General features: G+C 48.7%; 1 protein-coding gene across 3 annotated transcripts in view; it reads right to left on the bottom strand.

The window, feature by feature from the left end:
- The window catches only part of ITSN1 (intersectin 1), a 3,188,156-nt gene that overhangs the window by 290,248 nt on the left and 2,871,971 nt on the right, over positions 1–25,937 (bottom strand). For all 3 annotated transcript variants that reach the window (XM_069636218.1, XM_069636217.1, XM_069636220.1), the window contains one exon: positions 13,978–14,099. In XM_069636218.1, coding sequence (XP_069492319.1) covers positions 13,978–14,099 — 122 coding nt within the window. The remainder of the gene's footprint in view (positions 1–13,977; positions 14,100–25,937) is intronic.

Here is a 25,937-nt window from a genome sequence, read left to right on the forward strand (position 1 = left end):
GGGGGTGGCTTACCTTTAGGAATAAAATAGGTCAGACGACAGAGGTAGAAGTGAGTATATCTTATTATTAAAAATGTTTAATATTATTTTAGTTGTAAGTACAACGTTTTCAATCAAAATGCATCAAATACATTTTAAATCAAGATCAGAAGGTTGACATGCACTTGGTGTTTTACATTGGTTGGTCATAGAAACATCATTACAATTTTAAAAAGAAGAACACAAATGATGCTATGATTGGATAAAACAGGAGTAAAATGTCTTACATTGATTTGTCATGAATACATAATTACAGTTTAAAAAATGCATTTACCAAACGGTGTTATAGGTTGACAAAACAGGAAAAAAGGATAGCTTGTGCATACAGAGATTATTATGCTAATATTTTTTCAAATGATACACCAGAGATCAAGAACACGGTATGAGTTATATTAAAATATCTAAAAATAGTTAAGATGTTTCCATTAAATCATAATCATCTGATAAGTTTAACGGGAGAAGAAGTTTCATTGTTGCAATCGTCAATGAAACTTTAGTTGCGGTAAATATGTGTACCCACAATTGTTCTTTTGATAGTAATCTAAATTCACTCAGATTTCTGAAGTAGGACTCTGTTTTTAGTTAAGTGTAAGCGAAGAGCATTCATTTAAGAGATGATGGAGGGATTCTGGGTATTCATTCATTTTACAGAACCTGCATGTCGTATCTGAATTTGAGGTTTTTTTTGTAACAAGCTAGTCTAATTTTGGTAGGCCTTAGATTGAAGTGCAATCATAGAATTGAGATAGCATATTTCGGATTTGGGAACTTAGTGAGGTGTGATGGCATTTCATGGAGTGGTTTAGGAGAAAAGCTCCTAATCAAAATGTTGTATAGGTATTACAGGTCTGCCAAGTAAGTTGCCAGTCCCAGAGCCACAGCTTTAGTTTCGCTTTGGCAGGAAATTCAGTTAGTAACTCAGCAGTGATATCAGCTTCATCAAGAATTGAGATGCAAAGAGCTTTCCATGATTGCAGGGGGCCATTGATTGCAATGTCTAAAGTTGATTTTAAAATTGGGAGAAGCGTGTTACTGGTAGGTAAAATGGAGAGACATGTTCTATAGGCGGATCTGGTTTGCCATGCTATGATTGCTGACAATGATGTTAATCCTAGCTCATATCTGATAATAGCTATTGGGGTGCTCGATGGAAGAGATAACATTTTTTCCAATAAAGCACATCCCATTTGGCGTGTTGGATGGAAGTTTTGACTGAGCTCCATAAGTGATTACAGGTATCACCTTGTGCCTATAAAAGATTTTCACAGGATTAGAGGAAATTTTCCATATTTGGCTAGAATCGCTTTGCCCTGTATTGCAAGAAGTTTCATTATGGACTTCAATTGAATTTTGCATGGTAATTCAGAGACATGGGTGTTGGGAATTATACCAAGATATTTGTATTGGGTGATTTGTGATAATGAAGTTTTCGAAAGTGTCCAGTTAAATGTAAAAGCACGTTTAATCAGATTATGGTGAAAAACCAGGATGTTTGATTTTTGAGTGTTTATGATCAGATTATTGTCATTAGCATTTTTATCTAGAGCAGAACGTTTGCTTTGTAGTCCGAGCAGTGTTCTGTCTACTATAACAAGTTCATCAGCGTATAACAGCCATGATCTCTCTTTTTCTCCGGGTTTTGGAGGGAAGGATCGCACTCGCTCAAAGGCTTTATTTATGTTGTTAATATAAAAAGTTAATAAAATCGAGGCCAGGATACATCCTTGTTTTAGTCCTACACTAGTTGGGATTGTATTAGATAGTGATCCATCATTGGACAACTTCACCTTTATTGAGGTACAGGGGTGGCGGATCAAACAAAAAATTAGCATATGACAGTTAGCATTAAAAAGTTTTTCCCATAAAAGTTTGCGTGAAGGGGGCGTGTCCAAGAGTGCCGGCAATGCAGACGCTCTTTTAATGGCCTCCGTGGGGGACCCAATGCTCCACTAAGTTTACAACCACGTCGGCAGTCCATTCCTGCAACTCCATGATCGGGTCAGTGTAGAGAGGTCCTGCGCCCCTCCGGATGAACTTGCTGAGCTGGGCGGACCCGAGACCCTGCGGATCGTGCCCGTTTGGTGGTGCTGGCCCGCCGTCGCGCTTCACCAAGATGGTGAACAGAGCCGAGGATTGGCCCGGGGACGGGCTGGGCACTCCGGGGGCTCTCTTCCCCCTCTGCTGAGTGCCCCGTCAGCAGCATCACTTTGCCGCCCGGAGCCGGCCCAACAAGCGAAGCATCCAGGAGGACTGGCTTGCCTCCGCCCGCGGGCACGGTGAGAGGGTGCTGCGGGGCGGGGACAGGGGCTCCGCTGCTGCAGCTCGCAACGAGCGAGATCTTAGGCTCCCCTGGGCTTCCCCGCCGCCGCAGGAGACGCAGTCGGGGGGCCCGGGGGTCTCTGAGCCTGGTGTCTGAGAACAACCCCTGGGAGTGTGGAAGAGTCTTGTCCCCCCAACCCCGAATTCCAAAACGGCTGCATAGCGTGGGGGAAGGATCCAGAGGAGGGGCCCCCAAGCGCTCCAACATCCCTCCAGCCTGAAGGACTGCACGGTCCTGGCTGTGCCTATCGAGAGGTCCTGCTTAGGAGGGGCTCCTCCAAATTGACCTCAATATCATCCCACAACAAGCCCATCTCAGGATCCAGGGGCGCCCCTGCCCACACAGCATTTGGGGACAGCCTTCAGAAGCGTGGGCAAGTCTTGTTCCCCCCCTCCCCAAAATAAAAAATAAAATAAATAAATAAAACAAAAACCACAAACTTCAACAAGGGTCCAGTGGAGGGGCCCCCAGGCACTCCAGCATCTCCCTTACCTGAGGGACGGCACTGCCCCATCTGGGCCTGTCGAGGAGCCTGACTCAGGAGAGGCTCCTCTATATTGGCACCACAATAACACTCTACTCTGAGCCTCTCCCAAGATCCAGGGGCGCCTGCCCACACAGCGTCCCTGCCCTGACTTCACTTGGCCTCTAACACTGCCACCAGAAGCGATGGTGAGACAGCCGGACATGCAACTTCCTCCTCACCGGGCTTTCTTACAACCCCTCATGAGCAACTCTTCGCCATTCCTGGGGCGCCCCGGCCCATTACAACTCTTCTTGGCAACTTCAGCTTGAGCGCACCAGGTGATCATCCAGGGCTCCAGATGGGCTCCGGGCCCTAACCCACGCAATCTTTCTGGTGCCTGCCCCCCTCCACTCTCTAGTACCCTACTGCCAGCTCCATGCTTATCCACACGCTACACTTAATGGCCCCCACGTGCAGGACAATAGGGGACGGAAACCTTCTCCCCTCCCCCCCTCACTTGTGATTGTTGCAAGAGGATCCCAGCTATCGCCGGCACCTCAACGACGATGTCCAGACAAGCCAAAACCACCAAAAACTCAGACATTGCTGTCATGCTACTTTCATCAGACAAAGGAAAGAAAATGGAACCTTTAAAACTCTCCCCTCCAAAAATCACGGAGGATAGAGGAGCCCTAGCTACCAAAGAAAACATACAAACATTCATGGCGGATATCAAGACCGAATTTAGATCCTGCATGACTGCATGACTGAGCTCACGGAAGTGGAGCAGAGGCTTGGGGAAGTGGAGGATCGCTCCTAGCCTAGGACCACTCCACTACCCTAGGGGAGGTCCAGCGCTCCATCCGGGCACTTCAAGACAGATGCGAGATCCTCGAATATAAGCAAGAGGACCTTGAAAACAGGGCTTGCCGCAACAACCTCAGGATCCGAGGCATTCCACCCACAGTGCCAGACAAGGACTTGGCGGAGTATGTGGGGGAGTTCTTCCATTCCTTAATGCTGCAGCTGGATAAACACCAACTCCTATTGGATCGCACCCACAGACTGTGCCCCCGCCAGGGGATGGATTCAGATGCCCCCCTGATGTCATAACACACGTCCACTTCTACACTTCGAAAGAAGCCATCTCCGCAATCAGTCGGACCGGAGACGAACTTACGTTCCAGGGCTCCCCACTCCAAATCTATCGGGACCTTTCCCCTCTCACCTTACAGAGGCGAAGAGCACTTCGGCCACTAACTCTCTTCCTGCAGGACAAACAGATCTGCTATAGATGGCTCTTCCCAACTGCGCTGCAATTTACATGTAAACGCACATCCCGGAGTATCAGCCACCTAGACGACGCGGAAAATATATTAAATCCCGGCTCCCCTGAATCCTCGCAGATCCCGAGACTCGAAGGCACGGAGGGAGAAACGGTTTCCGCATCGCCAAAGCCAAGACGAGCCTCATGGTCTAAAGTACATAAGAATAGGAGGGGGAGATGATCTGCAGAAACGCACCCAGACAACCTACACCATGAAAACCGAAATTCCTGAGACACCGACGTATGGAACAAGAAAGGCTGCATCGGGCCCCCCCCCGTGGCCCATGCCCACTTCCAGGAGACACACCATCAGAAGGTCCTTGGAAGGCAATAAAGCCACCCCGACCACGGTTGGCGTGGGGTGGACATATGGCCCTGTTGGCCAAGAGGTTTGCAGGCCCCAAAACGCTGGCTCCTCGGACAGTTACAGGTCTGGCCGCCCGTTGGTGGCCGAAGTTAATTTCCCAAATGCGGTGTTGCATCCAGCTACTTATCCCCAGAAAAAAATGCCTGATCTCTTTGCCACCCGACCGAGCCCCATGGGGGTCACGGAGCCCACCCCAACCTTCCGCACCTTGAAGTTCTCCTCCCACAACATCAGAGGTCTGAACTCTCCCTCCAAGCGCAAATCTGTACTGCAATTGCTATTGGATGAAAAGACTGACGTGGCGTTCCTACAGGCGACCCACCTTCAGCCGGCGGACCTTGGGCGGCTGCATAGCAAACACTTGCCGCATCAATACCTGACATCCAGCGGCACCAAAAAAGGGGGAACTGTAATTCTCTTTGCGAAAGGCCTACACCCCCAAATTCTGGATAAAAAAATATGCCCTGAAGGCCGCTATGTGGCACTCAAGTGCCTTTTACTGGGTCAACTATATCCACTCATTTCCGTGTATGCACCGAACGAAGGGCAAAACAGCTTTTACGAATCCCTAGCCGAGGAGTTATCTCTTTTTGCGGAGGGCCAAGTCATAATTGTCGGAGACTTCAACGGAGTCCCAGAACCCTCTAAAGACAGATCACATTTACCTTCCACTAGGGATTTCAAACAGGCCCTCAATCTCCTTCACCTCTTTAGGACGCTGGATGTGGTAGACGCATGGTGCATGCTTCACCCCACAGAGAAGGACTATTCTTTCTACTCCTTTGTCCACAAAACGTTCTCAAGGATAGATCTTCTCCTGACATCGCCGCGAGTCCTGTCCTATGTCTCCTAACATCGCTTTGAGTCCTGTCCTATGTCGATGATACTTCTATTGGCTTGAGAACTCTGTCAGACCATTTCCCTGTCTCTATGACAATCTGAGCGCATGAGGCCTCCCCGAGCCCACAAAGCAACTGGTCCCTATACGAACCCATGCTTAATGACATGGCACTGAGAGACTCCATTGCCAGGTCCATTCAGAGCTTCTTCAGGGACTACCCCTACGAGGATACTACTCCAGCAAACACCTGGGATGCCATGAAGGCAGTCATACGGGGGGAGCTGATAGCACAGGGAGCGGCATATCATAAATGCCTACACCAGGCACGCCAAGCGCTTGAGTAGGAACTTCGAATAGTGGAAGGTAATCAAAAGCAGAAGGGTTGGTCCCCAAAAACTCAACGAGCGATCCGCACCGCCCGGAACAAGCTGGAAGCACATTATGCTGAACTCACGGTGCACCTGCTGGCGAAGGCTAAACAATTCTACTACACAAGAAACAACAAAGCCAACAAATTAATGGTAGCAAAGCTAGCTAAAGTACACAGGAGAAACACCATAACTCAGGGACCATCAGGGTGTGGTGCGATACTCAGAACAGGTGAAATTACAACTCGCAATAGACCACATGAAACAGGTGATGGACGCACCACCATGGGACCCCGATGAACAACGCAACTTCTTACGGAAGGCGGCCCTCCCCCAACTGAAAGACTCGGCCCAGGATGCCGTAGAAGCTCCAATCACAGGCGAGGAAATCAAGGCAGTCATCAAGGCACTCAAGCCCCAGGCCCCAGGTCCCGATGGCTTATCCACCAGGTTCTACAAAATATTTTGCCTGCAGTTGACCCCCTCCTTGGCCCAACTCTTCAATTCCTTTAGAGACTCAGGCGCAGTATCTCCCTCCATGCAGGAGTCGATCACCATCCTCCTTCTCAAGCCAGGCAAGGACTCGAAGGATATAGCCTTGTACAGACTGATAGCCCTCCTGAACATAGATGCCAGCAAATACTCCAAAGTCCTTGCAAACCGTCTATCACAGATCCTGCCCGACATAATCAATCCTGACCAACTGGCTTCATCTTAAACAGGTCCACGGGGACAACATACGCAGAGCCCTGAACCTAATAGATACCGCATCCCAGGACTCGCAGAAGATGGCACTCCTAGCCTTGGATGCCACCAAGGCATTCGACAAAGTCGACTGGGCATTTATGCAGCACACGTTGGAAGCATTCCGCTTTGGACCCACCTTCCAGAACATGGTCAAGGCCAACTACAGATCCCCGAAAACCCTCCTCAGGGTCAACGGCACACTCTCCAATCCGATTGCGTTGACTTGTGCGATGAGGCAAGGATGCCCGTTGTCCCCCCTATTATTTGCCCTGGTTATGGAACCTTTCGCCCAGAGAACCAGACGGAACACCAATATCAAGGGCCTACTGGTGGGCAAGTCTCAACACAAAATAGCCCTCTACGCAGATGATGTGCTCCTAACCATCTCTGAAGCGCACACCTCGATGAGAGAGGCTCTCTCGGAAATCGATGCCTTCGGGAGGGTCACGGGCTATACCATCAATTTTAGCAAATCCGTTGCCTTAGGGATTGGGCTGGCCTTAGTGGAAATAGAAGCCCTCAGCTCCCTCAGCCCCATCCAATGGGAGAAGAAGTTGATTCCTTACTTGGGAGTCCAGATCCCCGCAAACCCGAAGGATACATACAGAGTAAATTCCCCCCCCCTCCTCAAAGAGCTCGAAAGAGACCTTGAACGGTGGGCAAGACAGGAAATCTCCCTGATGGGACGCATCATGCCCTGCAAAATGAACCTCCCCCCCAGGTTCCTGTACGCGAGTGCTTCTTTACCCGTCACAATCCCCCTTCCAGCAATACGCAAACTACAAAGGAAAATGCTTCAGTTCATTTGGAGGGGTAGAAAAGCAAGGATCTCTCATAACACAATGATGGGAGATGCCAAATTAGGGGGGGGCTTGGAGTCCCCAACCTACGAAACTATCAAGTGGCTGCGCAGCTAGCCCAATCTCATGCCTGGATGTTGACCTCGGACCCCCCCAGATGGGTAGAAATTGAACAAGCACGGCTCCCCCTCCTGCTGCGGTTCCTGCCACACATCGAACCCATGCATCGCCGGCGATGGGAAAGTTACTATCCTCTACTACCCAAACCCTACGAATATGGGACTAGGCCTGAAACGTAAGGGGGTCGCAAGAGGGCTTGGCCCATCCTCTCCGGTCTTTCACAACCCAGCTTTCTCCCCGGGCTCCCAGCCTCAAACCTTTAAGAACTGGATCGCGGGAGGCCTACCAACTCTGAGCCAACTTTTTGTGGGGGGCGAGCCCCGTACTTTTGAGCAATGCAAGGAAGCCTTCTACCTCCTGGAGACAGATAGCTTCCCCTATATTCAACTCCGCCACTGGTGCTCCAAACCCCACACGCGACAGGCCGCGACACGCACTGCAACGGCTCCCGAACTTACCCTGCTGGAGCCCCCGGCGCAGGGTAGAACTTCCTCCCCATATAGACGCCTGCAGGCTGACTTTCTCTCCACAAAGGCGCCCTATATGGCACAATGGGAGGCCGACTTGGGCCGGCAGATAGACAATCGAAAATGGGTGGACATATGGACGAGAATCCACGCCTCCTCTCCTTGCGTTACGAACAGGTAATGTGCCTACAAAATTCTCCTGCGATGGTACTACCCTCCACTGAGGCTCCACCATATGAACAAAGCCTTAAACCCTGCCTGCTGGAGACTCTACAGCCAACCGGGCTCCTTCTACCACATGTGGTGGCTCTGTCCCAGGGTTAAACAGTTTTGGACACAATGCCTAGCCACCATTGAGAATATCACCCATGTGGCTCTCCCGCTGGAGCACGATTCTTCTGGGAGCTCCAAGCCCGGGGGTGTACCCTCGATCCGGCAGGAAAGTTAAGTTGATAACCCAATGCCTACTAGCAGGGAGAATCGAGGTAGCATGCACCTGGAAAACACCGGAGGGCCCCCTAATGATTCTATGGTGGGGGAAGATGTGGGACATACTAATAGCAGAGAAAGTAACGGCAGCGGGAGCAGGTCTTCTTCACTGGTTCTCGGACATCTGGGCCCCCTTCCTGGAATATGACAAAGCCTTCCCGGCACTAACATTTAAACCCCGACATGCCCAGAGGGTCCTCGGAGTTGGGAGGGAGCCCCGGGATGAGACGGAGCCGGGAATGGACATGGAGGGCTGAACACGAGGGAAAGCTCCATAATAGAAGGGACAAGGGGGGAAGGTAATCGGGGACTTTATTTATACAACTCATGTCGCTCGCTGAACGGGCTTGGTTGTTTTAACCTTGCATTTGTTCAAACTAAAATAAACACATTTTCTAAAAAAATAAATTTAAAAAAAGTTTGCGCGAAATCGAATCAAAAGATTGTTTAAAATCAATCAAAGCTGGCTGTTTGGATGTCATCACTTGTTTTTTGATTGCCGAGAGGATAGTTCAATTTAATAGGGTTCCTACTCCTTTGATGAATCCTGATTGATGCTTGTCTAAATGATTATTGGAGTTCAACCATGCAGTAAGGCCCCGTAATATAAGTCTAGCAAATATCTTGCCCGGCACATCCAGGAGGGCTATGGGTCTATATTTCATTGGGTTGTTGTGATCCTCTTTCTTAAAAATCAGGATTACAATTGACTCTTGCCACGATAGAGGTATAAGACCTGATCTAATCACCTTAGTAAATATCTCTAGGATTGCTGCCCACTCATTCGAATGGGTTTTAAGGGTGATGTTTGCCAAGTTATTGGGACCCAGCGCTCTTGATGAGCTCAGTTTTATTTATCAGAAGAACGATATCTAGGTTGTCAAATATCTTTTTTGAAAAATCAGGAGTAGGAGGGGGTAGGAAGGGTGTTTCCGGTATTGATTTAAGTAAAGAGGTAAAATGGATAATCCACGCCTGTTCGTTAATTGTGTTTAATGTAATGGACGTTGTGGCAGTCCTATTTGATTCATCTAAAAGATTCCACGTCTGAGTTGCTGATTTAGACATTATAGCTATCAGCATCTTCTGTGCGTCTTCTTGCTTTTTGGCGGCAACAATTTGTTTAACAGTATTCTTATAGTTAGTTTTTAGTTTTGTTCTTTGCTTTGTGTCTAAAAGCAGACAGTCTCAGAGCATGGCGCAATTTCTTTTTAAGGTCGTGAATGACTGAGTGATACATATATTTATGTTTGAAGGTTGGACGATGTGTAGTAGAAGTTGTTTGGACAATTAGTTTCAAACAGTCAGTATAATTCAGTACAAGTGATCTGGGTTCCGTTGCAAATGATTGTGAGAGATACCAAGACAATCGTTCTACTTTACATGGCTGTCAGATTAAGCGATTCCTGCCTTGATTGATGGTTACTGAAAGTTTGCTATGTACTTGGAGTGATGCCATATGTGGAGTCCATTTTACTTCTAGGATTTGATGGTCGCTTGCTGAATTGGGAATTACTTCGAATGCAGAGACCTGGCAAAAGGCATTAGAAGAGATAAAGACGTAATCGAGAGTTGACCGAGCAGAGCCTCTCGACCAGGTGGGACACGGGAGAATGTCTTGTTCAGTTGTGCCATTAAGCATGATGAAGTCTCTTGTTTGCATTAATGATAGCCACTTATGAGCTCGTTTTAGAGATTGCGTGGTGTTTGTTACAAAGCAGTTAGTGTTAAGATTGCCTGCTATGATGGTGGTACTAATTTGAGGGTTGAGAAGAATGAGTTCTAGCACTGATTCTATACAAGCTAGAAACTGATCTTCATAAGTGGCTATCTGATTCCAGTATATGTTTAAAATTGCTGTGTGGGGATAAAGAGAATGATATAAATTTTACAGGGATATTTTTACCAATTGTATTCCCGGGTGAGGGGAAGCACAGTTTTCGAGATGAATTTGAGAGTGAATTTTGACTGCTATTAACAGGCCGGCAGCTGGTCGATTGTGGCTTTAGGGGTAAGAAGATGGGAGAACTCTCTCGTGTTCTAAACTCATATGGTGAATGAGTATGGATGTTGTTTTACGTCGCTCTAATAATTATCTGGTCGATTGGAAGTCTGTAAAGCCTCAGAAAGCCATGGGACAAGGTAAAGGGATGAGTTTAGTTTGGATCTGGATCTGTTGTGAAGAAGGTTTTTTACCACAACAGCATTTGCAGCCTTTCTGCTGGGGTAATTCTACTCCCGAGCTTTGCTCATTCTTAGAGTGGGGAGGATTGAATTGTGACTTCGATTGCCAGTCGTGCGTGTTTCCCTGGTTTAGAGAACGGTATTATCGCACTTGATCTAAATATGATAACTGTGAAGGTGGTTATTGTTTTTGTACCACAAAGTTTCTATTCATCCCTAGTCTGCCAAACTAGATTTTTGACAGTCCAGGATGGAATGTTTAGCTCCACTGTGTTAAGGTTTGAAGGATCAATATCATTTGTGCAAATATGCTACAGTTCCAAAATAGAGTGAAATATTGTTAATAGGGTAGTTCTATTAGGATATGGATCAGTGTGCAGCCTATCTAACATTGTTGGAGTTAATTTATCTGATTCTAAGATGGGAGATTGCACAGGATGGGGAGTAATAATGCCTAGGGTTGGGAGACAGGTTGGTATTCCTATATTCTTCGTTGAGGTAGGAGCTAATGGTCTAGACTGTGACATATCATGATCCTGTCATGGCACATTCCTGTCTGCGGCTGGATTCAATCCTGCTATTTCTATTCTCTTCTGCTCCAGGGTTTTAAAGTTTGGAAAATCGATACCGAAATGTACACAGATTGTTTGTTTGGTCTTGTTCGATACAGCCTGCTGATGGTGTAGACTCTGATGCACAATGTCTGCAATAGGGAGGGAAGAAACTGGATACACAGAGATTCATGAGCTCAGCATTCGTGTTAGCCGAGTCAGATGGATTATCATTCAGAGTTAGAGGGCTGACATTTTTAGAATTCACATTTATTACAGAATCATAAGAGTTATCGCCAAAGGACTCGACGGAGGGAGAGCAGAACGCTGTAGTTGGGGGGGCTGCTGAAGATTCTGGATAACTTCTTCAGGCAGGTCTGGTGTAGCTGTGTAAGGTTGGGTGTCTTTTCTAGGAATGATCAGGTTGTCTATACATTTCTGTGACTTCTGTTTGGAGTTTGTTTTGTTTTGCGCAGGTTGGTTTTTTGTTTTTTTTCTGTGTCTCAATTGGAGTTGGGCAATTTTGTTTTTTAGATTTTTTTTTCTTTGTTGTTTCAGTTGAAATAGGTTGAATATAGGTGTTTCCACATCATTGATTTGAATAATCTCTTGAGTAGCACTGTGATTCAGATGAACCTGGTAGGTCATTTGGGGGAGAGTTCCGTATGATGGAATTATCCACTGGAGCTATGGTACGAAGTGGATTTCTCTCTGCCCCGGTTGTCGGCAGACTCAAGATAGCTTGATGAGGCACAGTTTGTTCTTGCCGAGATGCATTCGAAACAGGATGAGAGGTGTAATGGTCATATGAGACTCTTTCAGCAAGCCAATCCATTTTTGCTGTTAGGGATTGTAGAAAGGAGTTTTGGTAGGCTGCTTTACTTTCTATAGACTCATATAGTTTTGTTATTGTGTATATGCTGGTGTTAATAGCAGAAAGAGCCGTGTCTATCGAGAGGGAGGTAGGATGAGGGCAGCTAAAGGAAGGTCTCTGAGTTGGTTTAGAGAAGGAAGCAGCTAGTGAGGATTCAGAAATTGCAGAGGATATGGTCTGTGCAATTTCCTTGTTAGTATAAAGGTTAGGGGAATTCGATACTCTGGTTATGTGACCAATCCTATTTTCTTGTAGTTGTGTATTGCTGAGGAGGTTAGGAAGTTGTGTAGAGTGATCTAATGGGTGAGGAGGGGGAGTGGCTGTAGGTCGAAACTGGTTGCGCTGCATATTAGGGGATTTTCCAGTTACAGCACCTTGCACTATTTGTGAATAGAGGGGAGGGATCTGGGAGGAATCTACTGTATGGATAGTTGCATGACCTTGGGGTCGTGGTGTGGCTTCTGGATGGGTGTTCGGTGTCTCAAAGAGATCGTGGTCTTCTTCCAGTGTGGCTGGAGTCAGGCAAGCTTGCATTGTCATGTCACGCGCCTTGAAACACTTGTGTATAGGCCCGTTATAAATGCCATATCATATGAGAGGCAAGTTTCTGCACAGTCAAGAGAAACAAGGGTGGGGTGACAGGGTGAGCTGGGCCCATGTTGGCCATTGATTGTAGTGTTTGAGGCAGATGTCCTCGTAGTAACACCTTTTTTTTCTTGACAGAAATTTCTAATGTCTGAATTTCCTTTGTGAACTTGTTTTTGTGAGTGAGCACGCGAGTTCACATCCTTAACTACATGAGGGAGTAGCATACTTGGCTGATTAATAATAAGAGGCCGCCTGCTGCGGCATGGTGCTCGTAAGGCAGTAGGTTGTCATGGTTGGTGAAAACTGTGTGGGGATAGATGAGGGGGCAGAGAAGGAGAGATATTCAGCGGAGTACCTAAGAAGTTGTTTGGGATGGGAATAGAGTAAGGAGTGTGGCACAGCGGTCAGTTGTCAGCACTCGTCTGTGCACTACGCTGATGCGCGCATGCCTGATGCGCGTGGCCTCCTGTATTTGTTGGTGGTCACATGAGTGATGGGCGTGGCTAGGTAGAGGAAGTAAAATAAGTAGTAAATTAAAGGTTTCAGGTGGATTATAAATCCATGAGTGGTGTGAAGGGGTAGTCCATATACCCAATGATTGATGGAAAGTTTGTGGCAGTAGTCCAGGAGAATGAGCAAGGTTCAAACTGGTCCATTGGTATGTAGCACGGCGAGTAGCACGTAAAGCTGTCAGCACTTATCTGTGCACTCTGCTGATGCGTGCGCCTCCACTATTTGTTGGTGGTCACATGAGTGATGGGCGTGGCCAATGGTTGATGGAAAGTTTGTGGCAGTAGTCCAGGAGAATGAGCAAGGTTCAAACTGGTCCATTGGTATGTAGCACGGCGAGTAGCAGGAGCCGCAGGTGCAGCTGTCTGCACTCGCCTGTGCACTCCGCTGATGCGCGCAATGAGGTTCATGTAACAAGATGAAACAAAACTCAGATGATGAGCGGGAAGACGAGACAGTATCCCTAAAACCAGCATAGGCAACACCATATAAGTATATGTAGAAGGGGATCCTTTCTTCGACAGGTTTCAAGTGTACATAAGACCACCAAAGGAAATGGGAAAGGCAATTACCTCTAACAGATTGATATGAAATAAATGAGCTAAATCCTAAATAAAGGCTGTCGGTGGCTGGCTTCAGGAATCACACAATAGTGTTTCAGTTCAATTGACAAAGATGTTTAGTTTTATAGGACATAAATCAAGTGATTTAGAGTTTTAAGTCAGAGACATATTTCTCTACTGAGTTTCTTTCTCTGGTGCACGTTCTCTCTTACGTTTATAAGTACTCAGTTTAAGAGGTATTTTAAGGAAACAATCGTAAGTTATGCAAATAAGAAATGTTGCAAATAGGTGCTGTGATCTCAATGAATTAGAAGCAAAGAGTTAAACCTCACCTTGTAATCCATACATTCTCTTACCTCTGTAACCAACTGCAGGTCGTTGACATAATTTTCCTCGGTCACTATGAGCTCATGGATATATCCCTGCCTTTTTCTTTCTGTCGGACTGAGCATGTCCAAGAGATGTAAATCTGCACACCCTGTAAAACACAAGAGGAGCACATACTCATTCTCCCGATTATGAAAGATCTTATTCAATATGTGGGGAAACAACAGGCAGGATTTCCACACACCAACATTTCCTTAACAACACATACATAAATCATTTTCAGCATTAGAAAAAAAAGTACACAAGTGTCATGTTGACGTATCCTGGACGACGGGGGCGGGAGGGACCCGGGCGGGAAAAGAAGGGAAGTGACGTGGGAGGGGCGGGGCAAGTTAGTTACAGTTGAGGCACGAATAAAGAAGGAAGTTTAACAGCACCGCTCCGTGTCGGCCTTGTTATTGCCGCGACCTGCATGCGCGTTTATCCCTAGGCCTGGGATACGACAATGGCGACGAGGATGGGATCCTGAGAGGCAGGTCCCCGGAGACGAGCGCCGTGCATCGACACGCAACAGCGACGAGAACGCCCGCTGACCGACGCCCACAGCAACTCGGAAGCGAAGGGTGTTGCCGCAGCGTGGGGGCGTCGCGGAACCGGACAGGAACCTGGCAGACAGGACGGAGAGAAGATCTGGGCCGCGACGGTGAGCACGAAGGAGCAGGCGAGCGCACGTGCGCGTGGTAATACGCGGCAGCGACGGTGCCGGCTCAAGCAAAGGGCCAGGCTCACGCCGGAGCGTCTTCAACAGGCGTGGTGCTCATCGTTGGTGCTCGTGCCTTCCAAGGCGGCCATCGCACCACGACAGCGGAATCCTGCGTAAGGAAGCCACGCTCCCAGCGCCATGTCTAATCAGGATGCAAACCAAGGCGCGGGAGCGGCCGGAAATGGGCCCCCAGCACCCGTAGACCAAATGCCAGGTCACGTGCCCTACCAACTGCCGGACACACTGGCCGCCCAGATGCCTGGAGCCTTTGACGTGACGGACACGAGCAACATGGGCCCCAGGTGGACCAAATGGATTCGAGACTTTGACCTGTACATGGGAGCCACGGGGCCAGTAGCGGATGCAAGGCAAGTGTGCCTCCTAAAGCTAGCGGTTGGCTCCGCCACCCGAGATATCATAGACGAGATGCCCCAGGACTCCATAGACTCCATACAAAAATTAAAGGACGCTCTAGCAGTATACTTCGCACCTCACACCAATGTTGACTATGAAAGGCACCTGTTCCACATCACAAAGCAGGCAAAGGGGGAGACCAGGGACGCATATGTAATGCGACTCCGCACAAAACTCAAACATTGCGACTTCGCAAACTATTCGAACACTGAAGCCCTCAGATCGCAAATAATATCAGGGTGTGAGTCCCAAACATTCCGCAGGAAATTGCTCCAAAAGTCCCGCACGCTAGAGGAAATACTGGCACTGGCCAGGGTCGAAAGAGCCATTGACTGTCAAGTGGAAAGTTTCGGGAGCACGCCGATGGGCGAAAGCTTGAACAAACTACATCTAGAGAAAAGGACAGAGGAACTGTTCTGCTACAAGTGTGGATTCGAATACCCACACGAAGGGACATGCCCGGCTATAGGACAACGCTGCACCACATGCGGTGAAGAAGGCCATTTCAAAGCGGTGTGCAGACTGTTCAGGGATCGAGGGAGAGAGAGGCCACGAGATAGCACCACTCGCTCGAGGAGTCGATATGGGGGAACACAGAGCACTCACCCGACCCAAAGTAACACCTCCAACCCTCCAAGTCAACTCGGAAGTGACCAGAGAGAGAAGGACTCCGGCGACGACCGCCAAAAGCGGAGAGAAAGAAGAAGATTTGTGACACGGGCCAAACCCGAAAGAAGGTCAAGACGCCATGTTCGCTATCTAGTCGAACAATCCCTCACAGAATCAGACCCTAGCTCTTCCGGGAGTGATCACAAAAAGAAGGCGTACGTCTACGCACTAGGAAATCCCACAGCCACCGCTCATAGCCCCACCCTCTTCATCAAGCTGCAGGAAAGACCAACGGAATTCCTCATCGATACTGGTGCCACCGTCAACGTGGTGAGTGAACAGGTATATGCCGAACTAAACCCGAAACCAAAGCTCCAGCCAGCCACCGTTGATATCTACGCCTATGGCGCGAAAACTCCTCTCAAGTGCGTAGGAAGGTTCAGCGGGCTATGCCGATACAAGGGCCAAGAGATGAAGGTCCCAATCCACGTCCTGGCCACCGAAACGGACAGTGGATGTGTCCTGAGTTTCAAGGCCGCTGCAGATATGGGCCTGATACACGTCCTATACAACATCATGGTTCATAAGTACATCGACCCCATTGACATGATCAATAACTTGTACCCAAAAATATTCAGAGGGGTTGGAAGACTCAAGAACCGACAAGTAAAGTTACACATAGACGACTCCATACGCCCAGTAGCCCAGCCCTACCGAGGGATCCCTGTCAACATCCAACAAAAGGTGGAGGATGAGCTACAGAAATTGCTGGAACAGGACATTATTGAGAAGGCCTCGGGAGCAACCACCTGGGTTTCTCCGATCGTCCCTGTCCCGAAGAAGGGATCTGAAACCATCAGGTTGTGCGTCGACATGAGACGTCCCAACCAAGCAATCCGCAGGGAAAGATACCCTGCGCCACGCATAACGGACATGATACATCTACAAAAGGGAGCCAAGGTCTTCTCAAAACTAGACCTCCAGAAGGGATACCATCAGCTGGTCTTACACCCCGAGAGTCGCAACATAACCACATTTGTCACCCACGTTGGGTTATTCAGATACAAAAGGCTAATCTTTGGGGTGTCGTCGGCCGCCGAGATTTTCCAAGCTGAGGTGCATAACATCATAAAGCACATCCCCAACTGCCTCAACTACTCGGACGACATTCTGGTGTTTGGGACTGACGTGAAGAACCATGATGAAACCCTCATGAAGGTGTGTAAAGCCCTGCATGATGCAAACCTCACACTGAACAAGGACAAGTGCGAGTTCCGGAAGAGCACACTAAAATTCTTTGGCCAAGTGTTCTCGGAGGTGGGGATGACCCCAGATCCGGACAAAGTCTCTGCCCTGAATGACACAGCTGCACCACTCAACGTGTCAGAACTTCGCTCGTTCTTAGGCCTAGCCAGCTACTGCAGCAGGTACATCAAGGATTTTGCCTCGGTCAGTGAACCGTTGCGGAAACCTACGCACCAGAACGAGAAATTCGAGTGGACCAGTGCATGTCAAGGAGCTTTCGAAACCATCAGGGAGAGGGTTGCTAAAGCAGAAAACATGGCCTACTACGACCCCAACCGGAGAACAGAACTAACAGTGGACGCGAGTCCAGTGGGATTAGGGGCCATCCTGGCTCAAGTTGATCCCAAAGACCCACAACAGAGACACGTGGTTGCCTATGCCAGCCGCAGCTTATCCGCCACTGAACGTGCCTACTCCCAGGCTGAGAAAGAAGGACTAGCGGTGGTGTGGGCATGTGAACATTTTCACTTATTCCTGTATGGAAAGCCATTTCAGGTGGTCACCGATCACCAGGCGCTCCTGTTTCTCTATGGCAATCCCCAAGCCAAAATGCCCCCGAGGATCGCCCGGTGGGGGCTGCGCCTGCAGGATTACGCCTTCGACATTATTCATAGACCAGGGAAGGGTGAAAACCCGGCTGACTTCCTGTCGAGGAGACCGAGAGACGAGAGCAGACCTGAGCCGTCGGTGGGGGACCGCTACCTCAGATACCTGATTCACCAAACCACGCCGGAGGGGGTTAACATAGAAGAACTGGCAAGAGAAACTGAAAACGACCCTGCATGCCGCATCATATGTGAAGGCCTCACGTCCGGACAATGGAGAAGGGCTAAAGAGAGAGGTAAAGCGGCAGGGGGCCAGACATGGGAAGACGTGGAACGGCTTCTCCTTGTGAAAGAAGAGTTGGCAGTATCAGAAGACCAACTACTACTCAAAGACTGCAAGCTGGTGATCCCAACAACCCTACGTGAGAAGGTCATCAACCTGGCACACGAGACCCATCGAGGCATCGTCTCCACACAGCGCATGCTGCGCCAAAAGGTGTGGTTCCCACGAATGGATGCCCGAGTGGAGGCCGCCCTGAGAACTTGCTCCACCTGCTGCATCATTACCCCAAACCGAAATCTGGAGCCTTTGCAAATGTCCGAACTTCCGCAGAACATATGGGAAGCGGTGGCCGCCGACTTCTTTGGACCCATCGAAGGGGGGGAAGTATGTCCTGGCAGTGATGGATGAATACTCCCGATATCCAGAAGTCCAGATGATCTCGTCCACGGCCGCACATCATGTCGTCCCAGCACTGGACCACATATTCTCTGCCTACGGAGTGCCCAAGGTACTCAAGACCGACAACGGGGCCCCGTTCTGTGGACATCAGTTTGCCAGGTTTGCGGAATACTTGGGGTTCCGACATCGGAAGGTGACCCCGCTGTGGCCACAAGCAAACAGAATGATCGAACGATTCATGGCAAATCTCAAGCGGGCCTTGCAAATTGCTCGCATCACGGAACAACCATATGAACAGGTGCTTAACCAACTGCTGCGGGACTACTGGGGAACGCCCCATAGCACCACAGGGAAGACCCCTGCCGAACTCATGTTTGGGCGCAACCCTCAAACCCGCATTCCCCAAGCAGAGACTAGTGCACCACGTCCAGCGATGGATGCGGAAGTCCGAGAGCGGGATGAAGCGGCAAAGGACAGAATGAAAGAACATGCCAACGCCCGCCGAAGAGCCCAGACATCCCAAATAAACATTGGGGATGTGGTGGCCGTTCGACAACCCTCGACTCACAAGCACACGCCTGCCTTTCGGGAAGAGCCCCTTCTCGTTACGCAGAAGAAGGGGTCGATGATCACTGCACAAGGCTCCACGGGAGATATAACCCGGAACTCGTTCCATTTCAAGGAACTCCCACCGCTCGGAACAAGACGCCTGAGTGGAAGGGTACAGGCTCCACCGGAGGAAGAATACAGTGATCAACAAGGAGAGGATCCGTGGGATGCCGACGAATCGGATCAAGATCCAGATACCGAGACGACCGTGAGTAGATCGTCACCCCGGGCCGAGCTGACCCGACCACAGCGAGCTCGGACCAGACCTCGCCGGTGGATCGAGGAAATGGAATAGTGACTTGCCAGATCATCGCCCGTTGCGATGAGTGTGGTATTGGTTTAAAAAGGGGGGAGATGTCATGTTGACGTATCCTGGACGACGGGGGCGGGAGGGACCCGGGGCGGGAAAAGAAGGGAAGTGACGTGGGAGGGGCGGGGCAAGTTAGTTACAGTTGTTGCACGAATAAAGAAGGAAGTTTAACAGCACCTCTCCGTGTCGGCCTTGTTATTGCCGCGACCTGCATGCGCGTTTATCCCTAGGCCTGGGATACGACAACAAGTTAATTCATTTTCTAATGTAATGGCTTTAATACAGTAAATGCATAATCTGGGATTTTCCGATTTTCCCCTGGATGAACATCACCATCCTCACTCATACATACACCCACCCACGCATGAACTTTTAATATTTGTATTTTATTATGTATTCCATGGCAGCCTCTCCCAACATGGTAATAATATGAAAAAGAAACTACACCATGTTGATCAAAACAGAGCATTTCGACCAGTTCTTGGCTAAAAATCAACTCCAATATCTTAAGAATATTCAGTGTTTCTCACCACTCTCTCAGTGTCAGCAGGGACCAGTGTTTCCAATACTTGGTTATTAACGGTCTTGCAACCAATAAACTTAGAAAAATGATAGCTCTGAAATCCTGTACTACTGAGGAATCCAATTCTCGCGATGCCACATGCTGTAAAGCAAGACATTGCATTCTATCATCTCACTGAGTGGCTACAAAATCTCTGCCCATTTTTGTTTTATTTTAGCCGAGGACTGAGGAAAAATATCTGGACCCAAAATACAACCTCCACCCTGCACCTAGTTCAGGTCGAGGAAACTTACTTATGCAAAAACTATTGGCTTAGACAACGCTCTTCATTACCCCAGTGTTGCCTTTTATTCATCATAGCAAAACAATACTTTTCTGAAAGGTGAAAAAATTGCAAGTTCAGGGCTATGTCCAGAAAATAGGAACTGCCTCAATGCCATAAAATGCCTGGCCATTATGCACGTTAACAGAAACAGATGTGCATCTAAAAGGATATGGAAATCAAATACGAACAATGAAGACGTCACAAGCCTGCCAATACTCTGCTTGTCCATCCCTTGCATTCCTCAGAGTGCTTCCATTTCAGACATGTGCATATGTGCTAGGCATTTCAGAGTCCCAACCAACCACAAGCAAAGACAAACTGTTCTTGTTTCTCTAGGTTGTCGAAAATGCTATTTTACTCAATCTTACCTGATCAGGGTTGACCAATTTTTTCTTTCTTTCTGCTCGGTGGCATATTGGTATCTAAGTAGCAAACCCGGTACTAATATCATCTATTATCACGTCACTTAGAAGCAGTAGCACAAATAGCATGAAGCAGAGGGATCGAAGTTAAGATTTGTTGAGCAGGAGCTTAACCCAGCTCCTGTGTTTGAGGCAGCACCTAGCAAGAAGATGCTCCAGCTGGGGAACAAAAATTCTAGTATGTAACATGCTGCAAATCTAAATTCCACATCAGATGCAAATCATCACATTTTGTCCATAATACATGTCCTATTACACTTCAATTATCTTCTAGAGGTGTCCTCTGTAGGGGAGGCATGGTATCACAACTATGACACTGACACAATGGGTACAATTTGTAAAACCTTTATTGAAATGGTTGTGTTTGTAGAAACTCCTAGTCTTCCCTATAACTAAGATGGGAGTAGTCTCGACCATAAAATAATAAATAACGCAGTCCTAGTCGAGTCTGTAAAATCAAAATGGCCTATGCTAACAAAACCTAATGCCTTCCCTATCTCTAGTACAAAAAGGAGAAATGTATGCAAAAGGAAAGATCAGGGTTCAAATGAATAAATGTGGCTGAACCAGCTCTCCTCCCCACGTTAGTCCTAACAGAGTAAGGCTTTCCCTGACACACTCTGGCTCGGCTTCCAGCACAAATACAGTTGCGGAACGTGGATCGAAGCCCATTTGGCCTTCCAAGTTTAAGTCTCTTTACTCGACTTCCAAAAATAATGTTTCAACCAAAATGTTTGCAAAGGTCCCCCCCTTTGCCGACCGGCTCAGACCTCTCATGATAAAGTTGAACAGAAACTTGCAAGGGGGGGATCCCTGTCGAGCTCGGACCACTTTCGGACGTCGACAGCTTTCGAATGTGCGTGGCTTACTTTTCTTGCTTCGAACAATTGACCTTTTACAGAGACGTTCGAGTAGGCTACTTCCTTTCGCCGGACCACTCTGTTACTTAGTATCGCTGAACTCCTAGCTGCCTTTTACTTCAAAGTACATTCACAGGTCTGCCTTTCCTCGCGTCTCATTCACACTCATGCAGCCTTCTCTTGTGATAAAATGTTGCTATTTCAAACATTAACACACACCGATCTTTCAGGTCGCTTGCCAACTCACTGGCTGTGTGTGTTTCTTCTTTGCTTTACAATTTCCAATTCACGAGTCAAGGTTAGTACCACAGGCTTGGCCTCGACTCCCCAACTCAGCTGTTCACCCGGGAGGGTTGCTGGCATCCTCGAAACACAATGAGGTTTTCACTTGCAGTATCTGGCCTTCTCCACGTCTCTCTTGCAGGCTGTTGGAGGCAACGACCTCCAGTATTGAACTCTGGTGTTTTCCCACCCGCTGTGCTCGCCCCTTAGTCCGTCGCTCTGCTCCAATAGGTTTGCCTTTGTCCCGGAAGACCTGCTCGTTCTGTGTTCTGCCTTGCTCAGAGTGTGTCTTTGGGTTCTGCCTTTTATGTGTGAGGAGGGCTAATTGGTGTCAGGTGTATGCACTTAGAATTAAGTGCCTGACTTTGCCCGATTAGCGGGAAATGGCCAATACAATGTGTGAAAGTTAATGTTGTTACTCCCAGTCCCCCCTTCCTCAGCCCAGTGTTTGTGTAAAAAGTGGGTGGGGATTGGGACCTCGCAGCATCGTAAAATAAAGGATGGGTTGGATAAACAAATTAGGGGGAATACCACGCCTGGCCGTCGGCTGCCTCACCCCCACTCCCCAAAGACCCCTCAACCAGGTGATCCTCCCGCACTGGTCCACCCCCAAAGTCTGGATCCAAAGGTGAAGGCTGTGCCCTGGCCACCTCAGAGAGTGATGCCCGGGAACTAGCGGATGAGACACCCTCTGGATTCTCACACCTCATACTCCTGTATACACATTCCAAAAAGCACAGAGCTATTGTGAAGCGGGACATTTGTATGGCACTTGCTGATCTGTGGAGTGAAAAGTAGTCAAGGGTACTATAAATGTTGGTGTCAAGCTAACCAGTATCACAATTACAGGGGTATAATCAGACTTGTGACAATACCGGGTAGTTTGCAGCAAGACCTTATTATCATGTGCCTCAAGAAAGGGGGACTAAGAGGAGGCGCTGTTGCGCTTACACAAGTATGGCCGCCTGAACGAGCGGCTCTGTAAAGGGGAAGATCCTTGACATCAAATTCTCCGCTTTAGTGCAGCGTTCTATTCTGAAAATGTGCAGACTGGTGCCTGCTGGGTTGAGGCACGTCCTGCCTGAATACTGCTGCTCGGGGGTAGCGGGGAGCCATTTCTGAGTAAACACCCCCTTTCTGAGTTGCGGATTGAACTTGCTATGACATCCCGGGACACGCTTCCATAGCGCGTGATCCCTCGTTGACTCGAGCACCGAGGCTTCGGGCCCAATTGGGGGAATGGCGTTCATCACACGAAACATCATACCTTGGATTGCGGCCCCCCTGGATGGCTGGACTGGGCCACAAATCCTTTAGACCCTTACTACAAGATCATCCGCTCTGACACCTGGAGGGACCCTTCTCACGTCTGCTCGGACTGAGGCTCCCGCCCGCAGTTATTGTGCCGGACCGGAGACCTGCGATGTGTTGGGGTCACACCTGGCCACGTTGGCCTCCGCCCACAGCATATGGAGCCCTTCGCGCTGGAGACCGGGACGCGCTCAAATGCTTCCACTGCACTCGGCAGACCCCGACGTCGGGCAAGGAGACCTCGCCAGGACGGACCCCTAATACGAGGCACCACCTGCTCTCCAGTGTGAAAGGTATGGGGCCTCTGCAGGCATTGAGGTGCGCGTGATACGTCCACAACCATCTTTCTTACCCCGTTGTAGTGTGGCTCATCCCAATACTGAGCGAGGGATACAACACTCGCTACATGGGTTGGCACCTCTGTGCTGGTCCCTATGGTGCCTGTTACTACTGCGGCAATTCGGCCAGCAACACATCACTCTACGGAGCCCTCAGAGGCTCCCCCAGCCCTCGCACACCCACTGCTGATGGCTTCATCTCTACAGAGTACGCCATCCTGCGCTTGGCTTTGATCCAGCTCAGAATACGGTGAAAGTGGTGTTGTGCTAACTGGTTTACGGACGCAGGGGAGCACCTGACCTTTAATTTGGCTAATGCTATGTGCGCATAATTAACTTTCTGAGCTACAATAACAGCCTTCAACACAAACCGTGGAGAGAGGCCTGCCCGAGACGAGGTCGCTTTGCCACTGGTAGTGGTGGGCGAGTGCCCATGCTCAATGGCCTCCTGGACACCTGGACCATATGCAAAGCGTGAGGCCACAATACACTTGGGCCCAGTCTAGACCGGACCTTCTGGTCACAGCCATTGCCACAGCTCAGTTCTGATGATATGATCCTGCTTCGCCCCAGATAACTGACTCTGTCCTCACTGAGACTACCCTGCAGGACATAACATACACACTCTCCTCGGCCCATTGGATGCCTGCGTAATGGACACTTGATTATACTGAACAACGAGGTGGCGCCCCCACACCTAGACTACTCTGCCTGAATTCTCTTGGAGGAGTGGGTCCCTCCACCCCTTTTCACCCATATGGAATATGGTACTTACCTAGGACACCCAGCCACGAAATACTGAACTAAACCTCACTGCTCATAGCTAATTCTCGCTATCTAACCGCGTGCAGTATGCCTCTGCTCCCCAAGAGTCTTGGTGGGACCATGACCAAAGGAGCTAACAAAAAACAGAGCTCGATCAATGTGTACACAAAAGCTGTGTCAAAACCAAACGTCTCTCCACCTGAGATGGAGGCACCCTCGTCAGCCCCCGCCAAACCTAGTGAATCTCAAAAAATTATGGAATGCATGTGAAATGGATTCGCCGCTCTTCATTCGAAGTTGGATGACATGAGTCTGACTATCTCCTCGATCAAAGCCCACATAGAGAAAACTGGCACTCGAGTGACGGAGGTGGAGATCAGGGTTGGGCTGCTGAGGACGATATTATTGCCCTTCGGGCTGAGGTTTTCCACTCTGGCTGGGCGTGTGCAAGATGTCAGCAAGAAGAATGAGGACCTGAAATCGCGCTCCAGGCACAATACCCTTTGTATCATTGGTGTTCCAGAGGATAGGATTGTGGGACCCATGGAGGACTATGTCAAGCGCATTCTCCTATGACTCCTGAACTCCCCGAAACTATCCCCGTAGTTTGCAATAGAAAGGGCTCACCGCTCTTTTACGAGACCCAAGCCCGGTGCTCCTCCCCGTCCCATCATAGCACGAGTGCTCAATTATCGGGGCAGGGATGCCCTCCTTTGGGCAGTAAGAGCCAAAGGCGATCTCTTCTTGGTTTCCTCCAGAATGTATCTCTACCCAAACTTCTCCATGGCGGTTCAGCAGGAGCGGAAGACCTTCCTTGCCACCAAGAAATGTCTACGGGACCTGGGAGTAAAATACTCCATGCTATGCCCTGCTAAACTCAGAATTGAACACTCTCATCAAGTCGTCTTTTTCACCATTCCAGAGGAGGCCTCCAAATTCATAGATGAGTACTTCCCGGGATAGTCGGACACAGACTTTATCCCTGCAGATTGGAATAGGGTTTAGTTAAAAAAATGCTTGACACAAAAAGGAGAATCCGAGTGCCTGAATGTGTACAGGTTGTTGCTAATTGGTTGAGGCCCTTATATGCTTGGCCCGAATATTATAGTTCACCTACCGCTTGGGTTATTTGTTTATTGCTGCCTCGTTGTTGTCTAGATGGCAGATAATGGTATTACATGTATGAGTTGGAATGTCAGAGGACTGGGTAATCACACAAAAATGCGCAAGTTGCAGCTATATATAGAATACCATAAAGTTAAGTTACTTTTTTTTACAAGAAACGCACGCTCTCTCCAGGGGGTGTGATAGGTTTGCAAAATCTTGGGGACCCCAGCACTATTACACCGATTATTCTACACAGAATCGCGGAGTCATGATCTTGATTCACAAGAGTCTTACATTTCTACATAAAATGACTCAAGCGAACCCCTTGGGACGCTACGTATTGGTTTATGGGACCCTGTTGGGCAGAGAGGTTGTCCTACTTAATATATACGGTCACAACACTGACAATCCCGACTTTTACACACACTTCTCCTCCCTACTGGCCGGCTTCCCCCTCGTCCCTATTCTCTGGGGTGGGGACTTCAACACTATCTTGGACACTAACCTCGACAGATCGGGATCCAAAGCCCGTCAACTTTCCAAGGCAGCCAGGAGTGTCTTTGAAGTGCTGTCCCAGCTTAAAGTTACGGATACGTGGAGGCTGCTCGACCCGGATTCCCGAGCATTCTCGTTCTACTCCTCAGCGCATGATTCACACACATGTATTGACATGTGGCTCATTTCAGATATGCTCATCAGAAGCATTACACAGATGTCTATTCTTCTCAGAACTTTTTCAGACCACTCCCCGGTGACAGTCTCCCTCAGTTGGAACACTGATGACCCGGGCCTACACTCATGGAGACTAAAACCACATTC

This window comes from Ambystoma mexicanum, chromosome 7p, assembly GCF_040938575.1.
Source record: "Ambystoma mexicanum isolate Mex_15411 chromosome 7p, UKY_AmexF1_1, whole genome shotgun sequence".
Taxonomy (NCBI): domain Eukaryota; kingdom Metazoa; phylum Chordata; class Amphibia; order Caudata; family Ambystomatidae; genus Ambystoma; species Ambystoma mexicanum.